We start from the raw sequence: 27,469 nt of genomic DNA, 5'->3' as shown, positions 1-27,469 counted from the left end.
TTATTCATTGAAATTTTGATCATTTGTGATATACAACTAACAAAAATATTCCATATTGTTATCGAAAGCCAATGCAATTTACATGTAATTGAATTTTATTAATTGAATATCTAGTTTTTTTATTAACCTTTTTTGGTATCATTTTAAGATTTTTTTTCCACTTGATCAATAAGTATGTTTATGTTCAATTAAATAATTGTTCTTCTGAAAAAATTGGATATAACACAATATCAAACACGATAGTTGTAAACATTGTTATAGTATTTTTTCATCATTATTTGGTTATCATTTTGTTCCTTTAATGTTTGCATCAACAACGAAAAAGGAGTATTTTTTTTTCTTTCTATATATTTATTTTAGAAACGTGTATACTATCCTTGTTTTATTTTATTCTCACAAATTTACACAATAATGTTATTTACAAATATATCTAAAATATCATATTAAACTTTATTTAATTTACATGGGAAATAAAATGAATATAGCACGACTGATAAAATCGATATTGGATGCAATTTATTACAAAAAAAAATGTAAAATACTTAATAAATATTGCAATTATGGCAAAAAATGGAGCGAAATAAAATTCTTATATACTTTTAACATCACTGTTGTTTTCGAGGATTGATTAGAAAAAAATTTCTTTACAAAATTATTTTTAAAAAAAAATGCAATAAAAACCTTTTCAAAATCACGAGTATTGAATGCTAAATAAAGCTTCCTTTTCTCTTTAATTATTCTTTTTATGGGATTCCTATTAGGGATTGTCTTATATTTTTTTAATTCATATTTTGCAGGTATAAAATCTTTAATATTCTGAATAAGCCCCGCCCAATGGTTTTAGAATACGCCCTTTTTTGAAAACTCCAGAAAACTAAGATTCAGGCTTTAGAATTTCCTTGCTTAACTCTTTCGTCTCTTTTGGGACTCTGAGTACCCAAAGCAGCATATGAATATTCAGTGAAAAACAGTGTTTTTTAATTATTCAGATCTGAGAAAAATTCAATTCTTTTGGATGATTACAAACAATAAGGATGTCCAAATGGAAGATATTTTTTGTAGGACCTCAATTAATTCCTGAGCTTAGATATTTTTGATTAAAAAATTTTGAAATTGGTTTGCAGCATATGCTGCGGTCCGGAAAGAGTTAAAGTCAAATTGCCAGTATAAAAACCGAATTCTAAAAACAAAGAAGCGAGATTGTAAATTTTGAACTCAATCTTTAACATAACTCCTAAAGGGGGCGTGGCCTAAAGTTATTTTTAAGAGAAATGTTCTGAAAAAAAAACTAATAAATTCAACCTGCAAAATTTGAAGTAAAAAAGGTTAAGAACTTCCCAAATTCCACTCTTAATTCCTTCTAAAATTAATATCGGCAATGGAGAAAAAGTAGCGTTTACTTTTCTTTTTAAATGTTGCATTGAAATATTGCTGGAATTATTTTTTTCTCTATACCAAGAATTGTTTTATGACATGTTAAAATTGTTCTTACTTTTTTTTGTTACTTACAAAATTCTGTACTTGACTTTGTGACGCAAAATGCTGTCCAGTGTGTATTTAATTGTTAAGATTTTCTGCATTATCTTCAAGCTGGTGCGCATCTTTTTGCCCTCCCGATGAATCCAACTTCTTCTGCATCAGATATTGTCATCAAAATTTGCAAAATTCTTCTCCCACTTGTAATTATCCTTCTTCTTCGTCTCACTATTCTCAGCACTCTTGAAGAAATCATCATCCTCAAATGGATCTTCGGTTTTCTTTGCAAAAATATTCACCGATTCAGACTTCTTCAAATGATCATAATTCCGACTTGTTGTGACCTTTAGAGACTTCTTCGGTAACTCTGCACTCCATTGATCTTCATTCTCAACACTCAACTCAGCCTTGCTGAAGTCATCTTCAAACATATGTTGGACCTTTTCATCGAAGCGCAATTTCGTTGAATTCGATGCTGACGATTCAAATGAATAATTTGGTGCTGCATGGGGTCTCGGAGACTCTTTGGGATCAGAAAAATCATTCGAGAATCGATAAGATTTCCCATTTGACGGTGAATTGAAGTCACTTTCGAAGCCCTGCTCCTCGTCAAAATTGAACTTGCTGCTTGTCGTACTTCTGGGTGTATCTTCATATTCCTCAAAATCAAATTCTCGCCTGAAGTGCCCCTTTGCCGCCTTCAGTGCCCCCTCATCGAAAGTCGCAAATTTCTGCCCACCCGGATGCTCCATCTCGAAGTACGCCTCCCTGCCCAAATGCTTCTTGAATCTCCTAGTATCCATCTCCTGCTGTGCCCTCAGTGACTCTCCCATGCTCCTGCCCTCGGATCTCGGAGTGGTGCTCTTGAAAAACTGCTGCTTGGTCATATTGTAGTAAGATCCCTCGATAACTTCCGGAACTCCTCTCGGTGGCAATTGCACATCATCAAAATCGTAGTAATCATCACTTCTGCCTCCACAACTTCTCGCCTGGGCATACCTCATACTTGCATAATTGACCCTTGGATCTGATTCTTTACCCCTAACACGAGTCTTCTTCCTGAAACGCCTATCCTTCTCCCCATCCGATCCTGACAGCGTCGTTGCATGACTCAACATCCGTCGACTTTCAGCCAAACGTCTCTCGGACTCACTAGCACTGGCTGGACGCTTCCAGGCAGCCACAGTTCCGCCCTTGGATGCCTGCCCAGTTGGCGTGAGATCTTCCCCATCCCAAGGAGATGAACCACTGCTCTTGCGTGGTCTTCCCGATCCCTGAGGTGGCCTTTGGAGACTCCGTGTGTCTCCCGGACGCCGAGAACCCATCTCACCGTCAGAGTCCTGCTCATAGCCATCATCCTCAGTGCTCCGGCGAATTCCTTTGCGCAGAGATCTCGTTTTCTCAGTTGAAATATACCTAGAGGAAAATTCGCCTTTGTAACTACATAATTCATTGACTACGTCTTGAATATCTTTCATTGAAATCCCCAAATGATGTAATGATAGTAATGATATGACCAATACTTACCGTTCTCCATTCCAATGAGAAAATGAATAACAATTGAAAACAGATTCAAACCAATAAAACACAAATTAAAAATAAAAATGAACAAAAGCGTTACAAAAAAGGAGTGAAAAGAAATAAAGCATTATCTGAAGCATAAAGCGGGGTTATACTAATAAAGCTCCACCCAAAACAATTTTAAGGCACGCCCCTTTTAGGGTTATGGTAAATTATATTTTTTTGTCATTGAAGTATTTAGTGTTTAATAAGATGATACAATAACAGAAATGGAAAAGAACTACAATAGGGCAAAGTACTCTACCTTCGAACGTTCATGCCTTCGAATAATGTGAATTTTCTTTTATTTTTCTTAAGAGATTTACACATTTTTATTAAATATTAGTTAGCTTATGATCAAAATTATGTGATAATTATATATATAAGTCTCTAGGAAAAATAAAAGAAAATTCACATTATTCGAAGGCATGAACGTTCGAAGGGAAAGTACTTTCCCCTACACATTTCTATTAAGAAAAGGAGCGAAAACCACGCATAAACAAAGAAAGGGGCTTAGTCAATAAAAAAACAAATGACGGAAGGGGGGCTAGTTGGGGATTGGATCTGATAGCACTATCTAATGTCGTCCTTTTAATATTTCCCTATCCCTAAAACCACTTGTTCGATATTTCTCCCCGATCTCTCTCCAGATATGGTTATATGAAGGCCGAGATAAGACGGACGGAACGGAATGGTCGGGTCGAACGAGATAGGACGAATAGAACGAAATGGAACGAAACGGAACGAAACAGACGGACAAGGCTGGAGAGGACCAGTAGGACGGGACAGACCGGACGAAGCGGAGAGGACGAACCGGACAGGACGGATCTGACGGGACAGACAGGACGAGATCAAGACTAGACAGACAAGGCAAAACTAGACGAAATGAACTGAACGGGACGGGTCCCGGTCAAAACCCGAAAGCCAAAATCTCGAAAACCAAAATCAAGAATGCCAAATTCCCGAATGCCAAAATCCCGAAAGCCAGAATCCCGAATTATTAAAAGTGTCATGGTTACTCCCACGATTGCACCCGTATTTTCAGTATTTTGAACAATCAGGATTTTGGCTTTCGGGATTTTGGTTTTCGGGATTTTGGCTGGGACGGGACATACGGGACTGGACAGGACAAGACGGAGTGTAACGAATGAACAGGACCGGTCGGGACGGGCTGAAACAGGACCGATCGGGACGGGCCGGAGCAGGACCGGTCGGGACGGGCCGGAACAGGACCGGTCGGGATGGGCCGGACGGGATGGGATTAGACGGGACTGAACGGACAAAACGGTCACGAAAATCAATTTTTACCGCGCATTTTTTTAGATTATTGCGTGATCTCTGAGTATCGAAGCGAAAACATTCAGACTTTGGGCTCAATCTAATGAGATCGTATTTCACCTAGGACCAAAGAGAAACGGCGTAGCGCGTTCGAGAGACAACAAGCAACGATGGGGTTTCTACAATTGTGACGTAGTGCTGTCTCTCTATATGCATAACGTGTCGATGCACAGCTTTTGTGTCGGTTGCATTCAAAATCAATTTGTTTACATTTTGACAAAGTAATAAAGAAAATTATTTTCTTGGTAACTAATTTTTCTCGTTTTTAATTTTCTTAATTTTATTTTTTTTCTGTCTCATATTATAGTTAAAATAACACGGGAAATTCTAGAAAAATAAAAAAAATAATAATTTATTAAAAGAAAGAAAAAAAAACCATTAGGAACTTCAATAAAATTTGTGCATATTCAGAGAGAGAACTGTCAAAAAAAAATACCCAAACTATGCATATAGAGAGACAGCACTTTATTATGTGACTGTGGGGTGATCCAAACCACCCCCCGCTTGTGTGTTTGTCCGTTGTCCCCTGCCCCATGTGGAGCAGTAGATTTGATGTCGGCAAGTCCGCTTGCTATTGACGTAACCCGTTTTTGGGCAAGACATATATAATTTTTTAAAGCCTTGACACGATTAATAAATCTAGGACCATAGAAGCTAAGATTTATTAGCAATCTCATATAAATCACACTAAAAAAACTAATTTGTTGATCTTACTAAGCTTTCTTTCCAGTGTTAGTTTCATTTGCGATAATCATCTTTGATAGAGAATTCAATAACAATTTCGTGCAATTAATTCAGGAAAGAAATGTTTGTGTTTAGGAAACTATTTTGATAAAGCAACTCTTAGAGCAAAAGCAGCCTTATACTGATTAATCTAATACACATTTAACATAATTTTAATAGACTTTTCGGCTATACACGATAATGATCTCGAATCATTCCTTAAATCGGTTTTTCAAGGTTAAAGTTAAACAACTTAAAAAAGCATGAAGGGAACCTCTCGATCCTTTGGAGCAAGTATGAATTTATTTGAAAAGTCTTGGAAGTCTCAACCTTTTGTATCACTTTCAATCGCTTATAAACCAATTATGAAATGTTCACTAACCGCTATGTTGGTCAAACTTTTACGTTTTTTTGGCTTTTCAGAAATAAACAAGTAAAAATTAGGCAACATTTACAACTTCTGCATCATAAGTCTATAGTTTCATGAACCCCTTTTCTATAATATGCCTTATCACGATGCAATGTGCTAAATTGTCATCAAAAATTGTGTGAAAATCGCTGACTTGATCATTAGGAAAATTGATAAAAATCCTATAACTTCATAAATAGAGATCAAAATCTCAAATAATTTTCAGTAGATCAGTTAAACTTCAAGAATGAAGATCATCTATCTGTTACTAGCTTTAATAGCCCTCTGTGCTGCTCGAGTCCATCATCACAAAGGACACCGAGTTCACTTCCAAGCTTCTGTAAGTATCAAGTCAAGTGCTTCTAATTTATTGAAAGTGAAAGTGTTTTAGCCGCAATTTCTATTTCTTCAGCACGAATTTCATGTAAAACCGTCAAATTCAAATGGTGGATTATCGCGTGATTACGTAAATCAATACAGTGAAAATCTGTGGCAAGCGAAAAATTTCTTGGACAAGGACCATGTTTAGAGTTAATGAATGCAAATGTAGAAATTATTGCTGAAAAATAAAACTTAGAGGAATTGTTTTTCTTTACTTTTTTCCGAATTTTTGCAGCACGAGCATGACAACATGCATATGCATCAGATGCATCCTGATCATCAAAATATGAACCATCTGAATAATCAACAGCATCAGGCGTCCAATCATTGGTTCAACGTTCCTCATTACGATTACTATGGACGTCAGCATCAGTCAAAGCCTCATTTTTAGCTTTGAGATAATCATTCTTTTGTAAAAAAAAATAAACATTTGAAAGAAAACAAAAAATGATTATAAATTGAATAAAAACTTTTAGAAAAGTCTTTTGGCAAAAATGTTTTACTTTAAAAATCGTTTCCAATCGATTTTAAATCGATAATGGTCTGATTCGTGAAAACACGAACTCGAGCATTCTGCAAAGTTTGAACGCTTTGCCATCACTTTTTCTTTGGAATGGATTTTTGAAATTTCGAAATTGGGATAGAGGAAAGCTTTCAGGCTTCGCACACACTCTGGCTTCGAACACTTTATATTTTTCTCACATTCCTTTAATAACTCTGATTTATTCCGGAAATGTGTGATTTAGTACAAATTATTAAAATATATTTCCACTAGGTCAGATTCATTAAAGGAATGATTACGGGAAAACCATGACGTGTTCGAAAGCCAGGGTGAGTTTCAAACCTGAAAGCCTGAATTATTTTTTGTGAAAAAACAGATAGCAAATCGTCTCATACTTTGCGGAATGCTCGAACTCGTGACTTGGATGCTATAACCTCAAAATTATGCTTTGCCATCATTTATCGTTTATAGATTCACAACGTTCACAAACGATATTGAACTGACTCATAAATAACTCAAAAGATCGCCCAAAATAGCTTAGGAGTAGGATAAATTAAGCTAATTCAAAAGCTGCTTTAAATGGAAATTTTTCTCTACTCCAAATGGAAACGTCATTGTTTTCATGATAAATACAGTACTAAATTATTATATTTATATATTTTCTATACCACAGTTTCATTATTTAGTTAATTTTGCTCCAAATAAAGCGAAAATCCATTCATATTCACAAATTAGCTGAGATTCTTTAAAATCTCAGCTTTTGTGGTCACAGGTGAAATCCGACCTCGTCAGATCGGGCCCAAATTTTGGATGTACTGTACACGTTTTGACACTCATAGATTACGAAAATCATGTGCGCCAAAAATCGATTTTCGTGGACGTCCCGTCCCGTCCCGTCCGTTACATTTCGACTTCTGGAGAGAGAACGGAAAGAGGTATCGACAAGCGGTTTTCGGCAAAGGTTAAAAGTCATTGGGCCGCTAGAAGTTGATGATGTCAAATCCACCCCCCCACCCCCCTTCCGCCATTTTGGAACACCCCCAAATTTTGTTTTCTTTTTGATAACTCAGCCCCTATGGCATCGACCGATCTCAAATTTTAGTATGTTATAGCTGGGCCTAAGAGCTTTCGATCGATACCAAACTTCACCCCCTCCGACCCCTCTGACCTGAGCTAGAGGGGGTCAAAATGTAATGTCCACTGAAATATAAATGAAAAAATCTTACGAAGCGTTTTCGAGCAATCCTAAAAAATATCCTTTTGGAAAGGAGAGGGGGCCTTATGGGGGATCCCCCGAAGGTTCCAAGTCACTATCTCTAACCGTTTGGTCTCTTGGCGTGGTAACGGCTAAACAGACAGACGAACGGACAAATAGCGTCACTTCCAAGATCGAAGGATTATATCCCTCTGGAATTCGAGCAGTGAAATGTAATTTAAAGTAATAAAATTAATTGCAATAAAATATAATATGTGAAAAAAACTAAAATGAGCTATTTTTTTCAATTTTGCACGAGAAGTTATTAGTCGTCAATACTAAGACGGCGGTGGACACAGCTCTTTGCTTTTTCCTACAAAATATTTCATGATATATTTCCAAGAGTGAAAGTTCAAAGGCAATAATAATTTAAAAATAAAACTAAATAATAAATTTTCAGTAATTAAAAAATATCCTTATGGCGCTGGCATACCTTTTAGATTAAGAAAATTTCATGAAATCTAAATTCACATTCTTTTCCCGTGCGTGCGTATGTCTATCTAATTTTTTAGCACTCCAAATTCGATTGAACTAATTTTATTTTCGTGTGATGTTTAAAATAAGAAGAAGAGTGCGTAAGAATGAGATAGACATATGCAAAGCGTGTGAGAAAAGGATTAGAATTTGGACTTCATGAAATTTTCCTAATCTAAAAGGTGTGCCAGAGCCATAAACTACGAAATAGAACATTTTAGACTTAGGGTAAGTGTGCCAAATTTCGGCATAGTTGCATGCAAGCGTCAAAGTCTCAAGTTTAAAATGTAATATTTTAAATACAAATTGATTTTTTTATTCTTTCTTCTGAAAGAGTGTTGCTTGGAACCTTTTAAAGAGTTTACCGTCTTTTTTTACTCTAAAATCATTCTTAATACATTTTAAAATGAATAAAAATATAGATACAGCTTTGGTACCCTATTTCGGCCACCTTAATTCTCATAGTTCCTCGCCCTTCGGGAATTCTTTCAATATCTTTTTTGACGTCATCTCGTTTGTCGAAGCTACATTTTTTGTTATTCTTTTGCATTGTATAATCTCTAGAGTACGTAAAATCTAAATGTTCATGGAAATTCGAGGAACAAAAAAGGTGGCCGAAATTGCAAACTGGCCGGAATTTGGCCCATTTACCCTGTGTCGTTTTTTTAGGTTACGAAATTAGAAAATTAAAAATAAGAATTTTAAAATTGAAAAATAATAAAAATGGGACTCTCCGTTAATTTTGATACTAAACCTTATTCAAATAATTGCATAATTCGATCCAAACCTACAAAGCATGCGAATTTTGAACAATTTCCATTTTAATGAAAGGAGAATGCATGGAACATACGCTTCATATGAGTCAATAACACAAACAAACAAAAAAATTGGAGTCAACAAAATTCTTAAAATAAGTGCGTGCTAAAATTAGGCAAAGCGGACAAAGCACAGAACAATGATAGCGAAAAATGAGAGAAAATTATCATTTTGTAAGCAAAGAAAGAGAGTAAATACCTTGATCGATCAATGTAGTCATCCCTCATCATTTCCAAGCTTCCATAAGTTGCATCACGGTTGCTGAATTCTCGCTGACTCAGCCTCCCGCCGCAACCGCTGTCGTAGGATTCTCCACTTTCGCGATCGAAGCTCTTGCGATCGTAGTAGTATTCCCTGGGCTTGATACGATCTCTGCTGCTGCTCCTCTCGAAAGCACCCCCCGCACTTCCTGCCTCGAATACATCGACATAGTCTTTCCTGGATCCCTTACCCGTCCCACTTCTGGCCATCTCATAAGCTTCGGCATCATCGTATCCCTCAAACTCATAATCTCCCCCTGATCTCCCATACGACCCAAAATACTTTCTCTTATCGTATCCCCTTCCCGGATATGCCCCACCCTTGCGTTCCCGCTTTTCATACGGCGGCCCATACGTGCTTCTCTCGTAAGAGGTCCTTTCGAACGATCTCGGCCGATCATCCTCCTCAGCCGGAGACCAATTGTGCGGATCCCCACTGTGATACCATGCACCCCCATCACCCCCCTCAAATGTCTCACGACTGCGCGTGATGGGCAACTTGGAGCGTCTGTCGCGCTTCTTGTTGAACTCCATCTCGTACCTGGTGCAAGAACAACAACCAAAACTTTCTTCTCATCTCTCTTCGGCCCTCTCTGGACAACAGCATCACACGCCTACTTACTCATAGTCCTCATCGCACGAATTCATCCGCCGACCGTGGCGCATGTAGTGCCCATGGCGATCAGTGGCAATTGGAGGACGTCGCCGGTAGTCAGCTGGACCATCTTCATCCCAGGGACTGACATCCCGAGAGGACGAGGATGTATGACCACGAGGAGGCCAACGACGACCAAAATCCCCTTCACCCTTCCAGTCATCCTTATCCGACGAACAAGGGCTCTCGCCGTTCTTCGAAGGATCTTGAAATTAAAGGATATTTGCAGTAATGTATATAGAAATTTTCTAGAATTTCAGGTTATGTTCGACTTATGCCCTAGACACACTTATGACTTAAGTCACTTAAGTCAAGAGACGGCTTATTGAAAAATGATAGAAATGCGGTTTAACCATTATTTCGGATATAATTACGCTAAGTCGTCTCTCGGCTAATCCTCAAGTCTGTCGAGGCCCTTAACCTAGAAAATCTTATTTCTTTAGGAGCTTTAGGAGTTTCCTGTGAACGTCCTGTTATTAAATGAAATCCAAGAAACACACAAATTTCCAGAATCGACACCTATCGTCGTGTCTTTTTTTGTGGCTCTTGGTTTATTTTTTCTTTGAATATTAGTCAAAATTTTGTCAAGAGATTTTTATTTATTTTCTGGATAGTAGGGGGAGGCTTTGATGTTTCGCACATACGCTACCATCGGACACTTCGAATTTCTCCGGTATTACTTTATAACTTTCACTGATGGCTATATATTTTAGTAGCTAGTCTTAAATCACACCTTTCCTGAAAAAATTGGGAGTCTAATCCTTTTCCCCTAGTTTTAGGAAACAAAAATTAAAAACAGGTCCAAAACTGTAATTTTGCTGTGCAATATTTCATACGATTGTGCAGAATTAATATCACTTTTCTGAAAAACTACTATCACAGAGGGTAGAAGGGTTATTAGGAATCAGATTTAAGTAAAAATCTTTTAGGCTGAACAGGCACTTTTTGTGGGTGGAACAAAATTCACAAATTTGACTCAGATTCATCGATCGCACATAGAAGACTGCTTCTTTCAGACATTTTCCAGGAAACTTCATTTTAGATGCGATCCCTCATATTCACATCTATTGTAATCTACCGATTTAATCTACCACTAAAAAATAAAACTTACAAAAATTAAAGTTGATAAACAAGAAGTAATTTGACTCAAATAGGTTGCAGTTGAGTAATTATTAAGCAATTTTGCATTTCTTTGATATAAAAATATTTTTCAAGCTTGCACAAACTGAATGTGCAATGAAAGAATCACATCTGCAATAAGCTCATACAGTTTACAACTGGTTTTTGACAATCTTTGACATAACCTCACTATTGTGTTGTTTTGCATGACAAAGATAAGAAATTGTCCGTAAGAAGATGTTTTGTGAAAATTTTAGCTTGTTCACCTGCTGAAGCTCAATATCTGTGCTAAATCCCGATTCCTGCAGCTGCAGGAACAGAGAAATCTTCAATGATGCGCATTCAAACGTTTTTGTGCATATCCGGCTCCGTGGAGGAATGGTGGAATCTTGTGTGGTCTTCTCGCTTGCAGAGTTTTAGTCAATTTTTAGCTTTAAAAACTTATTGATTCGTGTAAATTTGGTGATATTTGGACTTTTCAAGAAAGTATTCATCAGATTTAACCGTTTCCGGAGTGAAATTCTCGTAGAATCAAGCAAAAAAATGGTTTTTAATGTCAATAAAACATCTCTCAGAAAAGTTCCAAAAAAGTGATATTAAAATGTTTTATTCCTTATAAAAATGGTTTAATCAAGTAGATTAGAGTTCCCTTTAAAGAATGATGTGCAACTTTTAGTGTCCGGTGCAAAATTTACGGTGAAAATGGGGTGTTCAATGATGGCGTGAATCGTGTGCGATAATAGAAACTTGATTCATCTATCGGACAAATCGCCATTAAATTTTCATTTTCCTCTGGAGGAAAATCTAAGGATTTCCTGGGATTTTGTTTGGTGGAATTATGAACCTTATAAGTAAGACATTTTTTTGGCATAGTTGGAGAATCCATACGGTTTGCATGGTAGTCAGAAAAAATCACTGAACTTGAACATCATTTTTGTGTGCGAAAGTTCAAAGCCTCCCTAAATGACTAGTGCCAAGCCTTATAATTTAAACATTTCAATTTTCCAATTTCTGAATTGAACAAACACATCATATAGTGCAAAATTTACAGTGACGGCCAAAATAATAGAATCAGTTTGCAAAGCTTATATTTTTTTCACTTTTGTATTTTTTCCCAATTTGTTGATATTAATTCCGAAGTAGAAATCTCCAAATTATTGGATTCGTGGAATAAGGGTTGTTTTGGCCGCTAGAGGTCTCTATTTTACACAGAATGCGTCAATAGTGAAATTCAGTTCGGCCAAAGAAATTGGAAGACTGTCATTTATGGTTTCTAAATATGACTTTATTTAAACTTATCCGATTTATAAAAAGCACATTCTTTCATTTAAATGAAAGTGGTCCTATCGTATTTTTCAAACCTAATTTAACTATTGATTTATTCTGTGAAAAATACAGACCTCTAGCGGCCAAAACAATACTTATTTGACGTAAGGTAATTATTTGAATATTTCTATATCAAAATTATTTAAACGAATTGGAATATACAAAAACGCTAAAGGTAAAATACTGGGCTTTGCGGTGGTAATTCTATTATTTTGGCCGCCACTGTATATAACCTCAAAATTTTTAAACTAACCTATTGGTGAAATAGGAAAACTAGAACCAACAATTAGAATTTTTGTTTTTACCCACTTTTCATTTTCATTTCAGTTATAATTTTTTTGGGTTAACCGGGTTAACCCAATTAACTTACAATTCCTTTACTTTCTTAATTTTTCTTAATCTAATTTTGATTCATTACTGACAATATTTAGCAAAACACTAATTGAATATTTCGTTGCAACTGCACGATAGTAAAACTCTATCCCTTAAAAAACTGCATGGTTTTCATTTTACCCACAATCACGATACGTCCTTTTTAGAAAAGAGGTTATATTGAGCTCTGACTAACTTCAAATATTAGAAAATGTGTTGTAAAGAATATTTGAATAATTATTTTCTCAAAGCGAATTTAAAGGCTTTTTCTATTTTTAAATTCATCAAGTTTTAACCACAAAATGCTAGTAAAGGAACAGAATTATCCTATTTGTTAGGTTAGAATTCAAGATAATTCTTTTTCGCAAACAAAATGTTCTAATAAAAACTTTAAAAAAAAATGATATAAAGCGCTATATTCAATTCAATAAAAAGAAGAAACTAGAAATGAAATTCCATTCAAACTAGTATAATAGCACTAATTTCAAATTTGTTTAAGTGAAATTCAAGGTTTTTGAGTTTAGACATTGCCAAACATAATATAACCTCACAATCCGAAGCAACTTTTTCTTAAATGAAAGATAATGAAAAAATGATCATTTGAAAATTTACAAGTAGACCTTAACCCCAATTTGATTATAAGATGAACCTAACAGTTTCTAAGAAAGGAATATAAGCCACGCCTCCCAAACCTAAGTAATAACTTACAAAATAAAAAAAATATTTTCTCAAACAAAAAAAACTGTATTTTCTCAAATCTTCTCTTTGATTATCGTTTCCAAAATAGATCTTTTGAGTAAGATTATGAAGACCAAAGAACAAGGCGTGATCTATGAAAATTTTACACTTGCCTATCATTTGTAAAAACCAAATTTTTCCTTCGCATTGGAGTTATAGCACATGGTGTTTACCTAAATTTTAGATGTAGCCATTGATGTTATAGCACCACAAATTTGAACTCTTATTTTTTGCATCTGTGCTACAAATGTTAAAGTATTTTAAAAGGGGCGTGGCTTATACCTTTGTGGGCGTGGCGAAAAAGATTTTCTTGAAATTTTGAACTTGGATGCTCAGGAATATAAGCATTACATTAATAAAGTATAATAATAATAATAGTAATGTGCCTGATCAGTTTGCCCACTCTGGTGAATAATTTTTCAGGTTATGTTAACTTAACCTCAATCATAAAAAAGGGAAGTATATAAAAGAACTTTTAGACAATAAGTAATCGGTAGTAAAATCAAACCTAAAAGTTCCTTTAATTTTAAATGAAGGAAATTCAACAGATCATGGTCATTTAAAACAGGCCATACATAACCTCAAATTCTGGAATAACGCCTTTGCTTAACGGCGTTATCACACTTGCACATTAAAATTTTAATGTGATTCACATTAATTGTCGCTTGTGAGCGTCGAAATTTGTTATTTGTGTCTTTGAGTCACTTAATATTTGGGGTTTTTCTATTTATTGATAAAGAAGTGGACTTGGCCTGCAAAAATAAGTTTAAATTTACCTAAAGCATAAATATTTTTCACATTAAAAAATTAAAGAGAAAATCGCATTAATTTTTCGCATTAATGCTATAAATCAATTTATATCAAATATTGCGGGCCAAGTCTACCTTTTTATCAACAAATAGATCAAATTTTGAATATAAAATGATTCAAACACACAAATTACACATCTGAACTCTCACCAGCGACAATTAATGTGAATCATATTAAAATTTTAATGTGCAAGTGTGATAACACAGTAAATTTCATATCTCAAAAAGTGATAAGGTTTTGAGACTTACCTCGCGGACTTCGTACTGGGGCCTCCTTCTCTTCAGATGGCGCATCGAAAACTGCCCAGGAATCGCTATTAACCGGAGCAGGTTTTCCTTTTTGAGCATCTGCAACAAATCCTGTTGTTAGCAAGAAGGATACCAAAGAAGAGGACCCTAGCATCAAACTAACCTTCACTCTTATCAATGTCCGGAGAAGAACCACAAACGACATCACTGAGAGATCCAGAATTACCCTGCCTGTGAGATTCCAGAATATTGCTGACACCCTGGTTCTGAGGAATAGTAGGAGACTTGGAAGTTGTCCCTTGCTGCATGACTAGATTATCAATGGGTGACTTCGAGAGTGGCGATCTCGCCGGAGACTTCTGGATAGGAATTGGTGAGGTGGACATGTCAGTAACTGTAGTCTTGACATGCCCCTGATCCTGGACACTTTCAGTTGGTTGGGGTGTTGGAGTGAGGGTAGGAGACTTGGCTAAAGGCTGTGGAGTATTCTGTTGCAGTCGAATGGGAGAAGTGGAAGCATTCTGAGCTGTAGCAACGGGAGATTTTGACGGTGACAGATGATCTCGGCTGTCGAGGGATAGATTTGAGATGGCTCTATTCATCAGTTCATCAATCTCAATATCATCCTTGGTACCACCTGTGAGGCTACTAGTGCTCATGGCAGGAGTTGTTGAGTCCAGCAAGGACATTTCCTTGACTTTCTCCTCAGATTCTCTGGGTTCTACTTCTTGGTCCTCAGTTTCTTCATTATCCTTGGCTTCATTTGTCGCCCCTTCTGGAGCCTGGGACGTCAGAATAGTCGTCGAAGATGGTGCTTTATCAAAGAGATCCTCCACCAGGATAATATCCCTTAGAGCTGCATATCGATCTTTGGCCTGTGCTATAGCTTCAGTGATCTTCGAATTGATCTTAGCTGCCTGAAATATTGTCTCCTGTCCAAGTTCCGGAGAACTTCCTACAGCTGCTATTGGACTAATTCTCTCCAGAGTATCCTCAAATTTATCTTCATCATCGCGATCCTCTTGATTTACATCCTCCTTGAATTCTTTCTCTATGATCTCTCGGAAAACTGCATATCTATCCACGGAGGATGTTTGAAGAATTGGTTCAGGTGCCTTAATGTCCATCCCTTCGAAATTGGCCACAAATGTCTGACCGCCAAAGTTTTCATCATCATCATCGAATTTGGCCACGAAGAGTTGATCATCGTTCTTCTGGTCGAAGTTCACTTTGAAAATTGCTGCTGCTGGAGCTGGCGGAGGCGGAGCCGGCTCCTCAGGAGCTGTCAGGGGTGCTTTCTTTGCATTCTCAAGGAATTCCGACAAATACGTTGTCAATTCCACGAGAGTCATTGTGCTGAGTTTAGTCACGGGGACATTGAGTTTTGTGGCGAGTTCATCAATTCCCAGGGTCAAGAGTTGACTCAGCGTGATGTCCGGGAGAACTGGAGGAGTTTCCTGAGCCCTAGACATTTTGGGACTACTCCTAATCTCCACCACTTCGATTTTCCGTCCACGTGACTTTGTCCCTGACTTTGTCGGCGGCGGTAACAGAATCGGCAAGTCATTTTTCGAAAGTGGGGTTAGGTAATCCTCATCATCATTTACCTTCTTCTCCGGCCTCCCAGGACCCGGATAGTTGGCATCTGAGCGTCCAATTCGACGAGATGGCAGTGGCAGAGGGGGAGCATTTGTGTCAGATGTTGAATTCTTTGACATCTTCGCCAGTACATAGTCATACCTATCACCACGACTCCCATAGCCGGAAGATCGTGTACTGGGCCTAATGACAATGTCCCCAAATTGTTTCTTTGGCGGCAATGGTGGTGGCTCAACGTGGGAAGAAGAATCGGGTCTAGGTGGTGGTTCTGGAGCAGTTTCATTTTCACTCATTGAATCTGACTCCTGCAGTCGTCGCATGTTTATACTGTTGGAATCCCTCTTGGAAAATTTCTGACCAAATAAATGGGGTTTCATCATTTTCTTCGAGCTTATGCTACTAATCACATCCACGGTGTTCTGCTTAAAGACACTCGGACGATTGCGTATGATGGCCGATGACGAGAGAGCTGTTGGTGAATCCGAATTCTGCCTATCCAGCTTCTTCTGACCCATATACGATGGCCATTCTGGCGGCAGAGTCACCTGAAGTGGTCCATTGAAGACATTATCTCTCGCTTCATCCTCCACCTTGCTGCTATCATCCGTGGAAATTTTGGTATCTGGCAATACTGTTGTTTGATTCCTAGGTGAAAATCCACGATCCTTCTCCCCCCCAAAACTAAAGTCAAAGGGATCAATTGATGCCTTGGCAAAGTCCTCATCATCCATAAATGGATCAATGTGACCTTTGGCAAATGGATCACTCATTTCCTTCACCTCTTCAGTCTTAGCACATTCGACACTTCTACTACCATCCTCCTTCCTCTCTGGCATCTGCATCCCTTCAAACATAGCCAGATCAATGTCACTTATTCCACTATCATGTGTCCTATTCTCTTCTCCCTCTCCACTCACACCCGAAAAAGTCGCCGCAAAGCCAACTTCCGGCCCCGAAAGTTCTCGCAGCACCTTCTTTGGCGGATTCTTAAGATCCTGAAAGAAGTACTTTTTATCCACATACGGCTTTATCTTCCCTGTGCCCAGTGGATCGAGATCCGTAAATGCATCAGCATATTTTGACGATGCAGATGCATCAGCACCACCAAGATTACTTCCAGCACTTGTGGATGCAATCAATGAATCCTCAAATTGCCTATCATCACTCCCACCAGACTCCTTCCTCGACTTCTCAAACACCCCATCACCTTCTCCTGCATTTATCCAATCCTCTGGGACAGCACCTCCCGGAGGAGCTGACTGAACCATTGCCGGAGCCTTCTCTTCACCCTTGTCCTCCGTGGGAGGCTTCAAGGGTTTCGAGTGGCGCGAACGGGAAGATTCCGGTGGTGGCAACAAATTATACGACGGATGCTACACAAATAGCAAACATTTCAAAAATTACTTTTCCTGTATTTCCCCTGAATAATTTTTTTAATGAAAATTTTTCAATAGGAATAAAACAAGGGATATTCTTTTCAAGGAGCATTTTCTTACATATATTTGGTTATTACCGAAAACAGCTAGAGATAACACCATTTATCTCGGACAATACACCATTTATCCTTAATCCGAGACACATTTCTCTCATTCTAGTCCTCAGTTTGAGTTTTTCGCAAACCTGGGACGCTTTCCCACTCTTTTTAAACATTTTTCTTCAATATTTTTAAAAAACTAAAATAAAAATTTAATAATTAAATATTTTTCCTTGATCTAACCAAAATAAATTCATGGTTGCAAAAAAAGAAAAATAGAAAAGTTGAAACAATTATAACTATTACTCTGTTTTGATGCAAAATTTCATCTCACCTAAGTGCTTATTTTTTTGACTTTAAGAATATACTTCAGTCGAGATGATTTTTATTTTGAAAAATTCTTAATGGATCTTCAATGTAAAATATTCTTATGAATCTGTTACGGAGATGCAAGTATCATATCGAAGGTTCCATCCCATACTAGGGTAAAATTAGGTAATATGGAACCATTTACAATTTGGGACATTTGAGATTTTCTCACTGTCTTAAAGATTCAAAAGGAAGAAAAGCTGCTTCTCTTCTTCCTTATTGTATTTTTCTTCTATTTCGCGGCCTTTGTTTTCTCTTTGCTCATCTGAAACAGTGAAAAAGTCTCAAATGTCCCAAGTTAGAAATGGTTCCAAATTACCTCATTTTACCCTATTGTAATTTAATTTGAATTTCAAATTTTAATTTGAAAACTCCTAGTGGGATAGTACAGTACAAATTATTAATTTTTTGATTGGTCCGAAAAGAATTAATTTTATTTTTAAAAGGAAGACTTATACTAGTATTTTCATTTAATTACACTATGCAACAAATTGACAACATTTTTTTTTGGCACACGGATCTCACATGGTACGTTTGGTAGAGTCGAGTCCCCTGATCAAGAATCTGTTCTTGGTTTTTCTCCTATACGTAACAATTTTCTTTAATTATTTTTTTTTTGTTTTTGCTGTTTTATCTCATATTATCAATTATTGCTCCGGTTCTAGTGTACAGAACTTAATAAATGGGCATCCGTTGGAAAGGTAAGTAGTTTTGCTTCAACTTGAAAATTATGTGATATTTTTTCAAAAAATCCTTGGGGGCGGAAAAACAAAATCAAACTAAAATTTCTGAAAAATGACCTAAGAAAGCAACTTTTGAAAAATCATATAAACTAAATTAAACTAAATATTAATGTACTCTCTTCAGCACACAATAGACCCCACTTAGGACTACATTTTTGCCATAGAAGACATCCTGCTCCGATACCTCTAAATGACTTATTTTTTGATTTGAGAAGAAGCACTCTTGCATCATTTACCGTTTATCGGATCACAACCGATTTGACCCGATTTACAAATCACTCAAAATATCCCCTAAAATATTTTTAAGAGTAATAAAACTGATTTTCGAACGAAAATTACTTATCAGTTCATAACCGGTTCATAATCGATTTGAACCGATTTATAAATCACTCAAAACATTGACCGAAATACCTTAGAAGTAATATAATTGAATTTCAGATAAAAATTAGTAAGTCCCGATCAAAATCCCGAAAGCGAAAATCCTAAAATGTTTTGAAATCCCGAATAGCAAAAATCTAGAAAAGGTCTAAATTCCGAAGGCGAAAATCCCGAATGGACAATTTGGCTTTTGGGATTTTGGCTTTCGGGATTTTCCCGAACGTTCAAAATGATTATTAATTTCAGTGCCGGTCAAAATCCCGAACGCCAAAATCATGAAAAACTCAAAATCCCGAAAAGCGGTATTCAGACTAGACGTTTAGCCCAGTTCCCGCAGGTGTCAAAATCTTAAAAAGCGAGTAATTTTATCACTTTTTAGAACGTAATAGGTCTTTTATCTTTAATAATCCAATATCCAATCTTACTTAAATTTTGCCAAAAAAATCGTGATTAGTAAGAAATTATAGCAATTAAGCCATATGACTAAGCCTTAGGTCTGAAGCCAGTAAAAGCCAAAATCTGCAAAGCCAAAACCCCGAAAGGGTCTAAATCCCGAATAGCCAGAATCCTGAAAAGGTTACAATCCCGAATGCCAAAATTCCGAAAGCTAAAATCCCGAATAGCCAAAATCCTGAAAGCCAAACTCCTAATAACTAAAATCCCAAAAGCCGATCTCCCGAAAAGTTAAAATCCCGAAAGCCAAATTGGCTATTCGGGAATTTGACTTTCGGGATCTTTTCGGAATTTTGGCTTTTCAAGGTTTTGACATTCGGGATTTTGGCCGGCACCGAAACTAGTAATCGTTATGAACGTTCGGGAAATCCCGAAAGTCAAAATCTCAAAAGCCAAATTGGCTATTCGGGATTTTCGCCTTCCGGGCTTCGGGATTTTTCCAGTACCGAAATTAGTAATCGCTATGAACCGGTAATGAACCGCTTCGGAAACGTTTGGAATCGGTTCAGGCTTGTCAGAAATTTTAAGACCTATCTAACTACGATCCAAAACATTCCATTTGGTTGAGAAATATGCTCTCTAGAGCCATTTTAGCTTTTAACATTGGAAAACCGTTAACCGGAATGATTGAACGGAATTTTCGTATAATGACGAAATGTCCGACTGGGTTATCTCTAAAACATTATCCATAAATAAAAAAAATCGCACGATATGTTTTCGAGCAATGGTTTTGAAGTACATGGGTAACGACCGCACAGACGGACGGACGCACGGACGGACAGACAGAAGGTGAAATTTTGGGGGGTGAAAAAATCGACAGATTATTACGTATTGCTCTCTCTCTGCGGAAGTCAAGCAGTAAAAAAAATAAAGGCTATAAAAGTGCCTTTTGCGGAATTTCGTCTAATTTATGATGTTAAAAAATGTATATTGGTAATTTTAACAGCTTTCGAATTAAAGAAAAAAGAGAATAAAAAAAATCAATCAAAATTAAATTAAAATTATTTTCGAACTGTATTCTTCCTGTCGTTCTTTTAAATTTTCTTAACAAAAAATAATTGAAGAAAAAGGTACTAAACTTACCGGAAACTTTGTGAAAGAGTCTCCAAAGGGATCTTCGCTGTCGACAGATGACTTCGATGGCACCTCATTTGGCGTTATTCTCTCCATTTGAGTAATTCCACGCTGAATCGAGCTCAGCTCTTGCTCCAAGTCCACCAAATCAGCAACTGATTCTGGCGAAAGCTACAAACCAAAAACAATCATCACAAATGGATTAATTAGAGTAAAAAATGAATTTGATTTTGTGCGCTGATGATTCGCAGTATTAATTTTAAAAAAAAATCAACAAACTACACTTTTTTATGAATATTTCTGCGGAAAGTAGCTACAGTATCGATTTGCAAGGCTTCTGCTGCATTATTTTGACGAAATTTTCATTTAACACGGTTTCACTTTTACTTCAGTAAGGGCTGAATTTTGGGTAAATATCTCAGTCAGAGAAAAACTGTTCGTCTTTCACTTTTGAATTACTTTCAGGGAATATGTTTTCTTTCCAACATCATTACTAACTTTAGAGTCCGAAATGTTCCAAACTCTTTCACACCTTAATGACGAAAAATTCATAGTGCCTTAAAGATCCATACCAAAATTATGGACACAATATTTAAATGATAATTCTGTCTTGCACAAAAGCATTTCTACATTGAATAAATTCGATAAAGACAATAATTGTTTTTATAATTAAGTTAAAAATAAAAACATAACGAAAAAATCTTGAGAGTCAAATTTTTACAGAAAAACAATTCTTTTTCTGTATTTTTAAAATGTTTCTTTTTTAACGTAAAATTCAATTTATGGAAATGCAAGGAAAATCGATTTTCACGTTAAATAAATTTATCAAAAATAATTTACATGAAGTCAAAATAATGTAATTGAAAATGTACCATATTTTCAGGACTGGTCTTTATTTTATGCCTTTGCAACTAAAGACGCTATCACTTTAGCGATAACACGAAAATAAAGTGCTAATTAAAATGTGAACACCTTGAAAATTTTAAATACCATTCTTATCTAGAATAATTTTATTCAATAAACTATTTCTAATTTCAAAAAAGAAATGGTCAAAAAGCAATTTGCAAATCCATTAAGTTCCCAAAACTTTCCCCGGAAATTCCAGACATAACTTCAACTTAATTGCACTCACCTCTGACCTGCTGACTGTCTTGCTGGCCATACTGGCCATCTCATGGCTCTTGCTGTAGTTGCTGGTATCCAGAGTGCGACTGAGCGTAATTGGATGATGCTCATGGATAGTTTTGCTTTGGATATTCTGCCTGGCCAGTTCAATTTCCTTTTTCTTCAGTTCAAACACCACCTGAAACAAGTCCCTCATGGCCAACACCACCTGACTAGCTGCCTTGTCCGTCTTGATCCCAAAAAACCGATGGCCACTGTCCGGAGAGCCGAAAATGTAGCCAAAAGCCCGGGAATCCGTCATATCTTGGGCTATGAAAGAAATCTTGTGGACGGGATGGTGATAGAGGGAATCTCCTGTCTTCTCATCACGCAATCTCAAACCGTCGATGGTCACATGGATTGTGATGCGTTGTTTATGCTCTCCGGCCGCACGAATGGCCATTTTAAGGTCCTAACAAAGTTCATATAAGAATATTAAAATTTATTGAACAAAATCAACAAAATAAAAAACCGCTCGGCTATCGAGTTTTGTTTAGGAAAATCAAAATAATTTTTTGCTGATTAATTAATTATTGTAGAATAAATTTTAGGTCTTTTTCTTCATTTTCCTGTAAAGTAATTTATCCTTTAAGTATTATTTCTCCTTGTTTCATTCCATGAAGCATATGCATGATGGTTAAAAAAAAGACATTAGGGGAAGGTGGGGCTATTTTGAGCGTTGGGCTACATTGTTATACGATTTTCTCGCATATTTCTAATTGAAACCTGGAAAACACAAACATTTTTCAGGGAACTCACGGGGAACTCACAGGGAACTCACAGAGAACCCTTACATTTTTCAGCGCACCCGAGGAACTCAATGTATTGGGAGAGCCCGTGTATATTTTTTGTATGAAACTTACGGGGAAGCTAAACATTTTTCAGGGAACCTGGGGAACCCATATATTTTATCTGGGAAGTCACGGAGAATTCGTGTATTTTTTTAGGGCATCCGGGGAACTCCTACATTTTATTTTAGGGAATCCGGTGAAACCATACCGTAATTAAACTTGAATAAGAGGTAATTTTTACAGTAAGCCGAGACAGACACCTTATAATTCACAAATACAAGAGGTTCCGCTTTGAATGGCATTTTCGGGAGCGGAAAAAAAACAATAAAAAACCCAGAAAAATTACAGAACGCAGAAAATATCTTTAGAATAATTACGGAAACGCCATGACGTAACGTAAAGTGACCTCAAGTCGACCGGTTCCTCAATTCTACCGGTAAAGTTATTTATTCAATTTATCTATATTTGCACTAATATTTGGCGTATGATCTAACATTAATAGGTCAATTATTCCATAAATAATATGATTCAGTGACAATTTCATGTAAATTTGCCATCAAATATTCAAAAATTGACCCACCGGTCGAGTCGAGGAACCGGTCGACTCGAGGGCACTTTACCTTATGCAAAATATTTTCAGCTTCAATATTTTCAGTAAAAACAGTTCATAATGGCTTCGGCACACCTTTTAGATCGGGAAAATTTCATGAAGTCAAAATTCGATTCCCTTTCTTTCTCACAAGCTTTGTATATGTCTATCTCATTCTCTTACATTCTTCTTTTTCTTTTAAACATCACAAAAATTTCAATGTAGCTCAATCGAATTTGAAGTGTGAAAAAATGAGATAGGCATTATACAAAACGTGTGAGAAAGAAGGGTATGTAAATTTCATGTAACCGAAATTCACATCCCTTTCTTTCTTAAAAGTTTTGCATAATTCTATCCTACTTTTTCAGTTTTTTCTTCTATCCTACTCTTTCAGATTGTTGTTGTACACTCAATAGCTCGTACAACATACAACATACGTACAACATTTTCTCGTATTTGGAATAGAGACGAATGGTTAAGCTAATTGAAAGTTAAGCTTGCGAATTGCAACTCTGCACAAATGAGTTCACTGTTCATTTGCTTTTCAGATTTGACAAAAAGATAAACAGTTACAAGAGAACAATTAACGTAAACAGTGTAATTAAATTAAAAATTTAAAGTGTTGTAAAGTGTCTGGGTAGATACTTCCAAAAAATTCAATAGAAAATAACACCCATCAACTCGTATAACATTGTATTTTAGCACATACCGCACATACAATAAAAAATCCGAGACACTTTCTTGCATTTTGTACAAAGATGAATTACTTTTCTAAGTATAAAAACCAGTCATTTTTTTTATCTAATTGCGTTTGTGAATTGCTACTCTTTTATCTCTACAAATGGTTTTATTTTCATGTTTCAGTGAGAGATTTTTTCTTGACAAAAGATAAAGTTATAAAAATGACAAACAAAACAAACTAATCTTATCAACATTTTATAGCAAATTGGTGTGTGTCTGTGCTAATTTTTGCGTGAATTTTTAATCCAAAATTGTTTTACGATGGAATTAGTTTTATTTTTTAATTTCTCTCTAATTACAAAGGTTCTCGTGAGGATCAGCTTTTGTAGGTCTTAAATTAAACTCGCTAGATTAATCTTCTATAATATTTAGCCTGTAAAATTCGAGGTGAAGGAAATTTATGCAGTAGTCAGTGTGTAACAGTGCAACCAAACAGCATAAGTGTATTTGGGCCCTTAATTAAAGATTAATCAGCTCCCTATAGGGGTAAGTGGGGCACCTTTGAAAATGGACGTTTTCTCCTATTTTTAAAAGAAATTGTGCCTCTAAGCTTCACAATTAAAGTTTATCAGAATGTTATTTAGCTTCAAAATGGGTTTGGTAAGCTAAATAATATCACGGTTTGCTGATCAATTGACCAATTGATCAGCAAACAAAATGATTGTGTCTACCTGAAGAAAGAATCTTACGATAATTTGGACATTCAAATGGCCACCGGAAATCAAAGACCACCGTATTTGAAGGCCTGGACCTCCGCGATGGCCAATTATCGATTTCTACTGGGGTTTTTTGGCTGCACCATCGATATGGATGACAATGTGTATTTAAAAATTGTCTCGGAAGGACATCTTGAATTCATCTGGAAGTTCGAATAAGACTCAAAACCGTCGCAGAAATCACGCTTCAAATAAGATTTGGCTAAAAAACAACGTTTTGCTTTTCAATTTTGGGGCACCTCAACGATTCCCGGTCATTTTGTTGGTCAAGCATAGGACTAAAAAGTAGCGAAGTGTCTATGATCTGAAGACAGCCCTTCGTCGTAAATGGCAGAGTATTCGGAAGGCTGGCATTCATGCAAACTATAATGCATTTTCTGACAGACTTAAGGCCATAGTCAAGTCAAAATAAGATTGTACTGAAGAAAACTGATAGTACTCTAAAATTTTGATGTACAGTAGACTTTCGCTAATTCGGCTCTTTTAAGATCAGGCTACTTTTTAATTCGGGCGGCAGTTAAATTCGAAAACAGTTTGTTGATATTTTTGAAGTTCGATTATGCTTATCAAATGAAGCAAATATGCTCAAATTTGCCATGATTTGTCTTAGTTTTGATGTGATTTTGCATTATTAAGAGATTTTCATGAAATTTATAATAACAATGAGCATATAAACTCAATATGAGTATTCAGATGAACAGAAAATCGTTGCATTTCAAACAACTTGACGCCCGAATTTCTAATTCGGTTGACATTTCGGTCCCAAATGCCCGAAGTTGGGAGAGTCTACTGTATTTACTACTATTTTATTCTTATTTCAAAAGAGTTAAATAGAAAATGAGAAGAATACAGCGTCTTAGTTTGTTGCACTTTTTTTCAGCTACCCTATATAAGGCAGCTATTTTGCTTCATGGATTTCTTGGGTGGTAATTCCGATAAAGAAAATATGTTCTTTTATGTGTTTAAAATTAAATCCAATCTTTCGGAGGATTTCGTAATATGAAAGCTTGCTAAAGCCAGGAAAAATTTTTCCTTGACAAAATTACGGGGAATTGATTAAAAATGGAATGGTAAAAGCAGGGGCCCATCAAGCCTAATAAAAAGTGAAGCTATTTTTCACTTTTTCTTGTAAAAAATTTGCAACTATTGCACCGCGACTTAAACAAATTTGCTAGTAGATCTTGTATTATTTCGGCGAACATTATGAAATATGTATTTTTAGATAGCTTTTAATGCACGATTTCGAAATATATCAGACTGAAAAGTCAATTCTCTTTAGGAAAAAACTTGCCAATAGTCTTCAGTGCCTCTATGCAAAAACGTATGGAAAAATGAAATGTCGAGAGGCCCCTGGGTAAAAGCTCTTTTTTGTAATAATTTATATTTTGTGATTTTTTTGCCCGGTGCCGTGGCCTCAGGAAACCCACCTAAATCCGGCACTGCGAATATCTGATTAAAAAATCGCAGTGTTTGGTGCTACCCCGTGTTTGATGGTACCCCAGTTTCCCCTATCATTGATTATGTTTCTCAGTTTAATTTTTATTGTTGATTTTCAGTCCGTAAAAAGTGTCTCGTCGTTAAAGGGTTAAAAATAGGAGAAAAAGCCCATTTTTAAAGCTGCCCCAATTAAAAGGTACCCCACTTTCCCCTAAGTTCCAAAAGAGCAATTCCCGGATTTAGCATATGCATGAAGCATAAGCAGCATGATCAATCACTTAAGTCCAATAAATAATTCGGGATGAAGAAAAGCACAAAAAGAAGACCCTGACGATTTTTATAATTATTGAAAAACAAAGGATAATGGATATCCAAAAACATACTCAGAAGAATGTCTTCCTTGTCTTCCTGGTCTATGAATAACTTATTTTTATCTCTTGAATACTGCATTGAACTTATTAAGACCAAGATTCCTAAGGGTTCTTTGCAAAAAAGGGTGTGTTTTCTGGGATTCACTGAGATTCAAGAGCTAATTCTGATAGGTTTTCACTCACCTGGAGAGCCTCCTGGCACATCCGGTCCCCACGAGCCTCACCAACCTCGAGAATCCCAATCAATTTAGCCTTAAAAGTCACTCCATCCCCGAAGAACCTTCCCGGATCGTTGCGGTCTGCAAAGAGGAAGCAAAACCAGAGTTCCTAAGAAGATTCTCAACCCAAGGATCAGGCTATTGTCTGTCAATATGTGGTGTTATTGTGTCTAGTGTCTGAGTAATTTCCTGAACTTTTTCTTTTATTACTTTGATGCACTTCCTGGTTCGCAATCATCTTGCACACACTTTTTGTCCACAGCTGAACCACTCTCACAATCTCTCCAGCACACACTGACCGCCCTTCTCACGCCATTGACCCCATGGTGCTCCACAGCGGGAGGGTGATCATTTTCTTTTGGGTGGGAAAATGGGCTTATTTTTCTCTTGGTAAAAGTCTCTGCGCGATTGAATGAATGAATGTCAAATTAATTCACAAAATCGACGCAGTTCTGTAGCTCCTCCCGAGCCCACCACGAAGTGAACCCGAATGAAAAATTCAGGAAATTTGTGGTGATTTTTCTCAATTTTCTGCCCATTTCACTGGGTTTCCCGTGGAAAAATCCAACATGAAAACAAACTTACATTTACAGGGACTTGTTTTCTTACGCAATGTCTGCATTTCGAGGTACTCCAGCTTGATTTTTTTAGGTGAAAAGTCGCTGGATGATCATTCCTACACTTTACCACACTTTTCACCCATTTCTGGGATGAATAGCCAGCAAAAGTGTCGGGAATACACTCCCTGGGAATGCCTGCTAACACCTTCACTCAACACTGATTCGCAATAACTCTGGAATTTGCGTGAAAAGTGGAAAATTGATGGAGAAAAAAGGGAACACCGGCAGCAGCGAATTTATTGATTTAATTTTTCGCCACAATTCGCCGTC

The 27,469-nt window shown here is 36.6% G+C and overlaps 2 protein-coding genes across 4 annotated transcripts; one reads left to right on the top strand and one right to left on the bottom strand.

The window, feature by feature from the left end:
• Positions 1–350: 350 nt before the first annotated feature.
• Positions 351–27,469, bottom strand: LOC129802377 (protein disabled). Of its 2 annotated transcripts, XM_055848140.1 has the most exons (10): positions 27,165–27,469; positions 26,545–26,660; positions 21,685–22,128; positions 20,562–20,723; positions 14,626–17,434; positions 14,463–14,561; positions 9,817–10,054; positions 9,133–9,735; positions 1,024–2,892; positions 351–907 (listed from the first exon to the last, which is right to left on the bottom strand). In XM_055848140.1, the coding sequence occupies exons 1-9, from the start codon at positions 27,199–27,201 to the stop codon at positions 1,638–1,640; spliced, it is 5,763 nt and encodes a 1,920-aa protein (XP_055704115.1). In that variant the 5' UTR covers positions 27,202–27,469; the 3' UTR covers positions 351–907; positions 1,024–1,637. The 2 variants fall into 2 exon arrangements, with proteins under 2 accessions (XP_055704115.1, XP_055704114.1); XM_055848139.1 differs by having other exon boundaries at positions 351–2,892; positions 9,133–9,759.
• LOC129802379 (uncharacterized histidine-rich protein DDB_G0274557-like) lies at positions 5,708–6,370 on the top strand. 2 transcript variants are annotated; one of them, XR_008751796.1, is made up of 3 exons: positions 5,708–5,846; positions 5,919–6,052; positions 6,123–6,370. XR_008751796.1 is itself a non-coding variant. In XM_055848141.1 (2 exons), exons 1-2 carry the CDS (start codon positions 5,754–5,756, stop codon positions 6,276–6,278), a joined length of 249 nt encoding a protein of 82 aa, XP_055704116.1. In that variant the 5' UTR covers positions 5,710–5,753; the 3' UTR covers positions 6,279–6,370. The 2 variants fall into 2 exon arrangements, 1 of the variants encoding a protein (XP_055704116.1); XM_055848141.1 differs by lacking the exon at positions 5,919–6,052 and having other exon boundaries at positions 5,710–5,846.

Source organism: Phlebotomus papatasi, chromosome 2 (assembly GCF_024763615.1).
Source record: "Phlebotomus papatasi isolate M1 chromosome 2, Ppap_2.1, whole genome shotgun sequence".
Taxonomy (NCBI): Eukaryota; Metazoa; Arthropoda; class Insecta; order Diptera; family Psychodidae; genus Phlebotomus; species Phlebotomus papatasi.
Note: the sequence above shows the minus strand (reverse complement) of the source record. Positions and strands in the feature narration are given on the sequence as shown.

What these genes read in the sequence shown, in the direction of transcription:
- LOC129802379 (XM_055848141.1), top strand. Translation starts at nt 5,754, where the DNA reads ATGAAGATCATCTATCTGTTACTAGCTTTAATAGCCCTCTGTGCTGCT. An exon ending in GAGTTCACTTCCAAGCTTCT is followed by an intron (nt 5,847 to 6,122) that starts GTAAGTATCAAG and finishes GAATTTTTGCAG; the next exon opens with CACGAGCATGACAACATGCA.
- LOC129802377 (XM_055848139.1), bottom strand. Translation starts at nt 27,201, where the DNA reads ATGCAGACATTGCGTAAGAAAACAAGTCCCTGTAAAT. An exon ending in AGACAGTCAGCAGGTCAGAG is followed by an intron (nt 20,724 to 21,684) that starts GTGAGTGCAATT and finishes TTTGGTTTGTAG; the next exon opens with CTTTCGCCAGAATCAGTTGC. An exon ending in GGACATTGATAAGAGTGAAG is followed by an intron (nt 14,562 to 14,625) that starts GTTAGTTTGATG and finishes GATTTGTTGCAG; the next exon opens with ATGCTCAAAAAGGAAAACCT.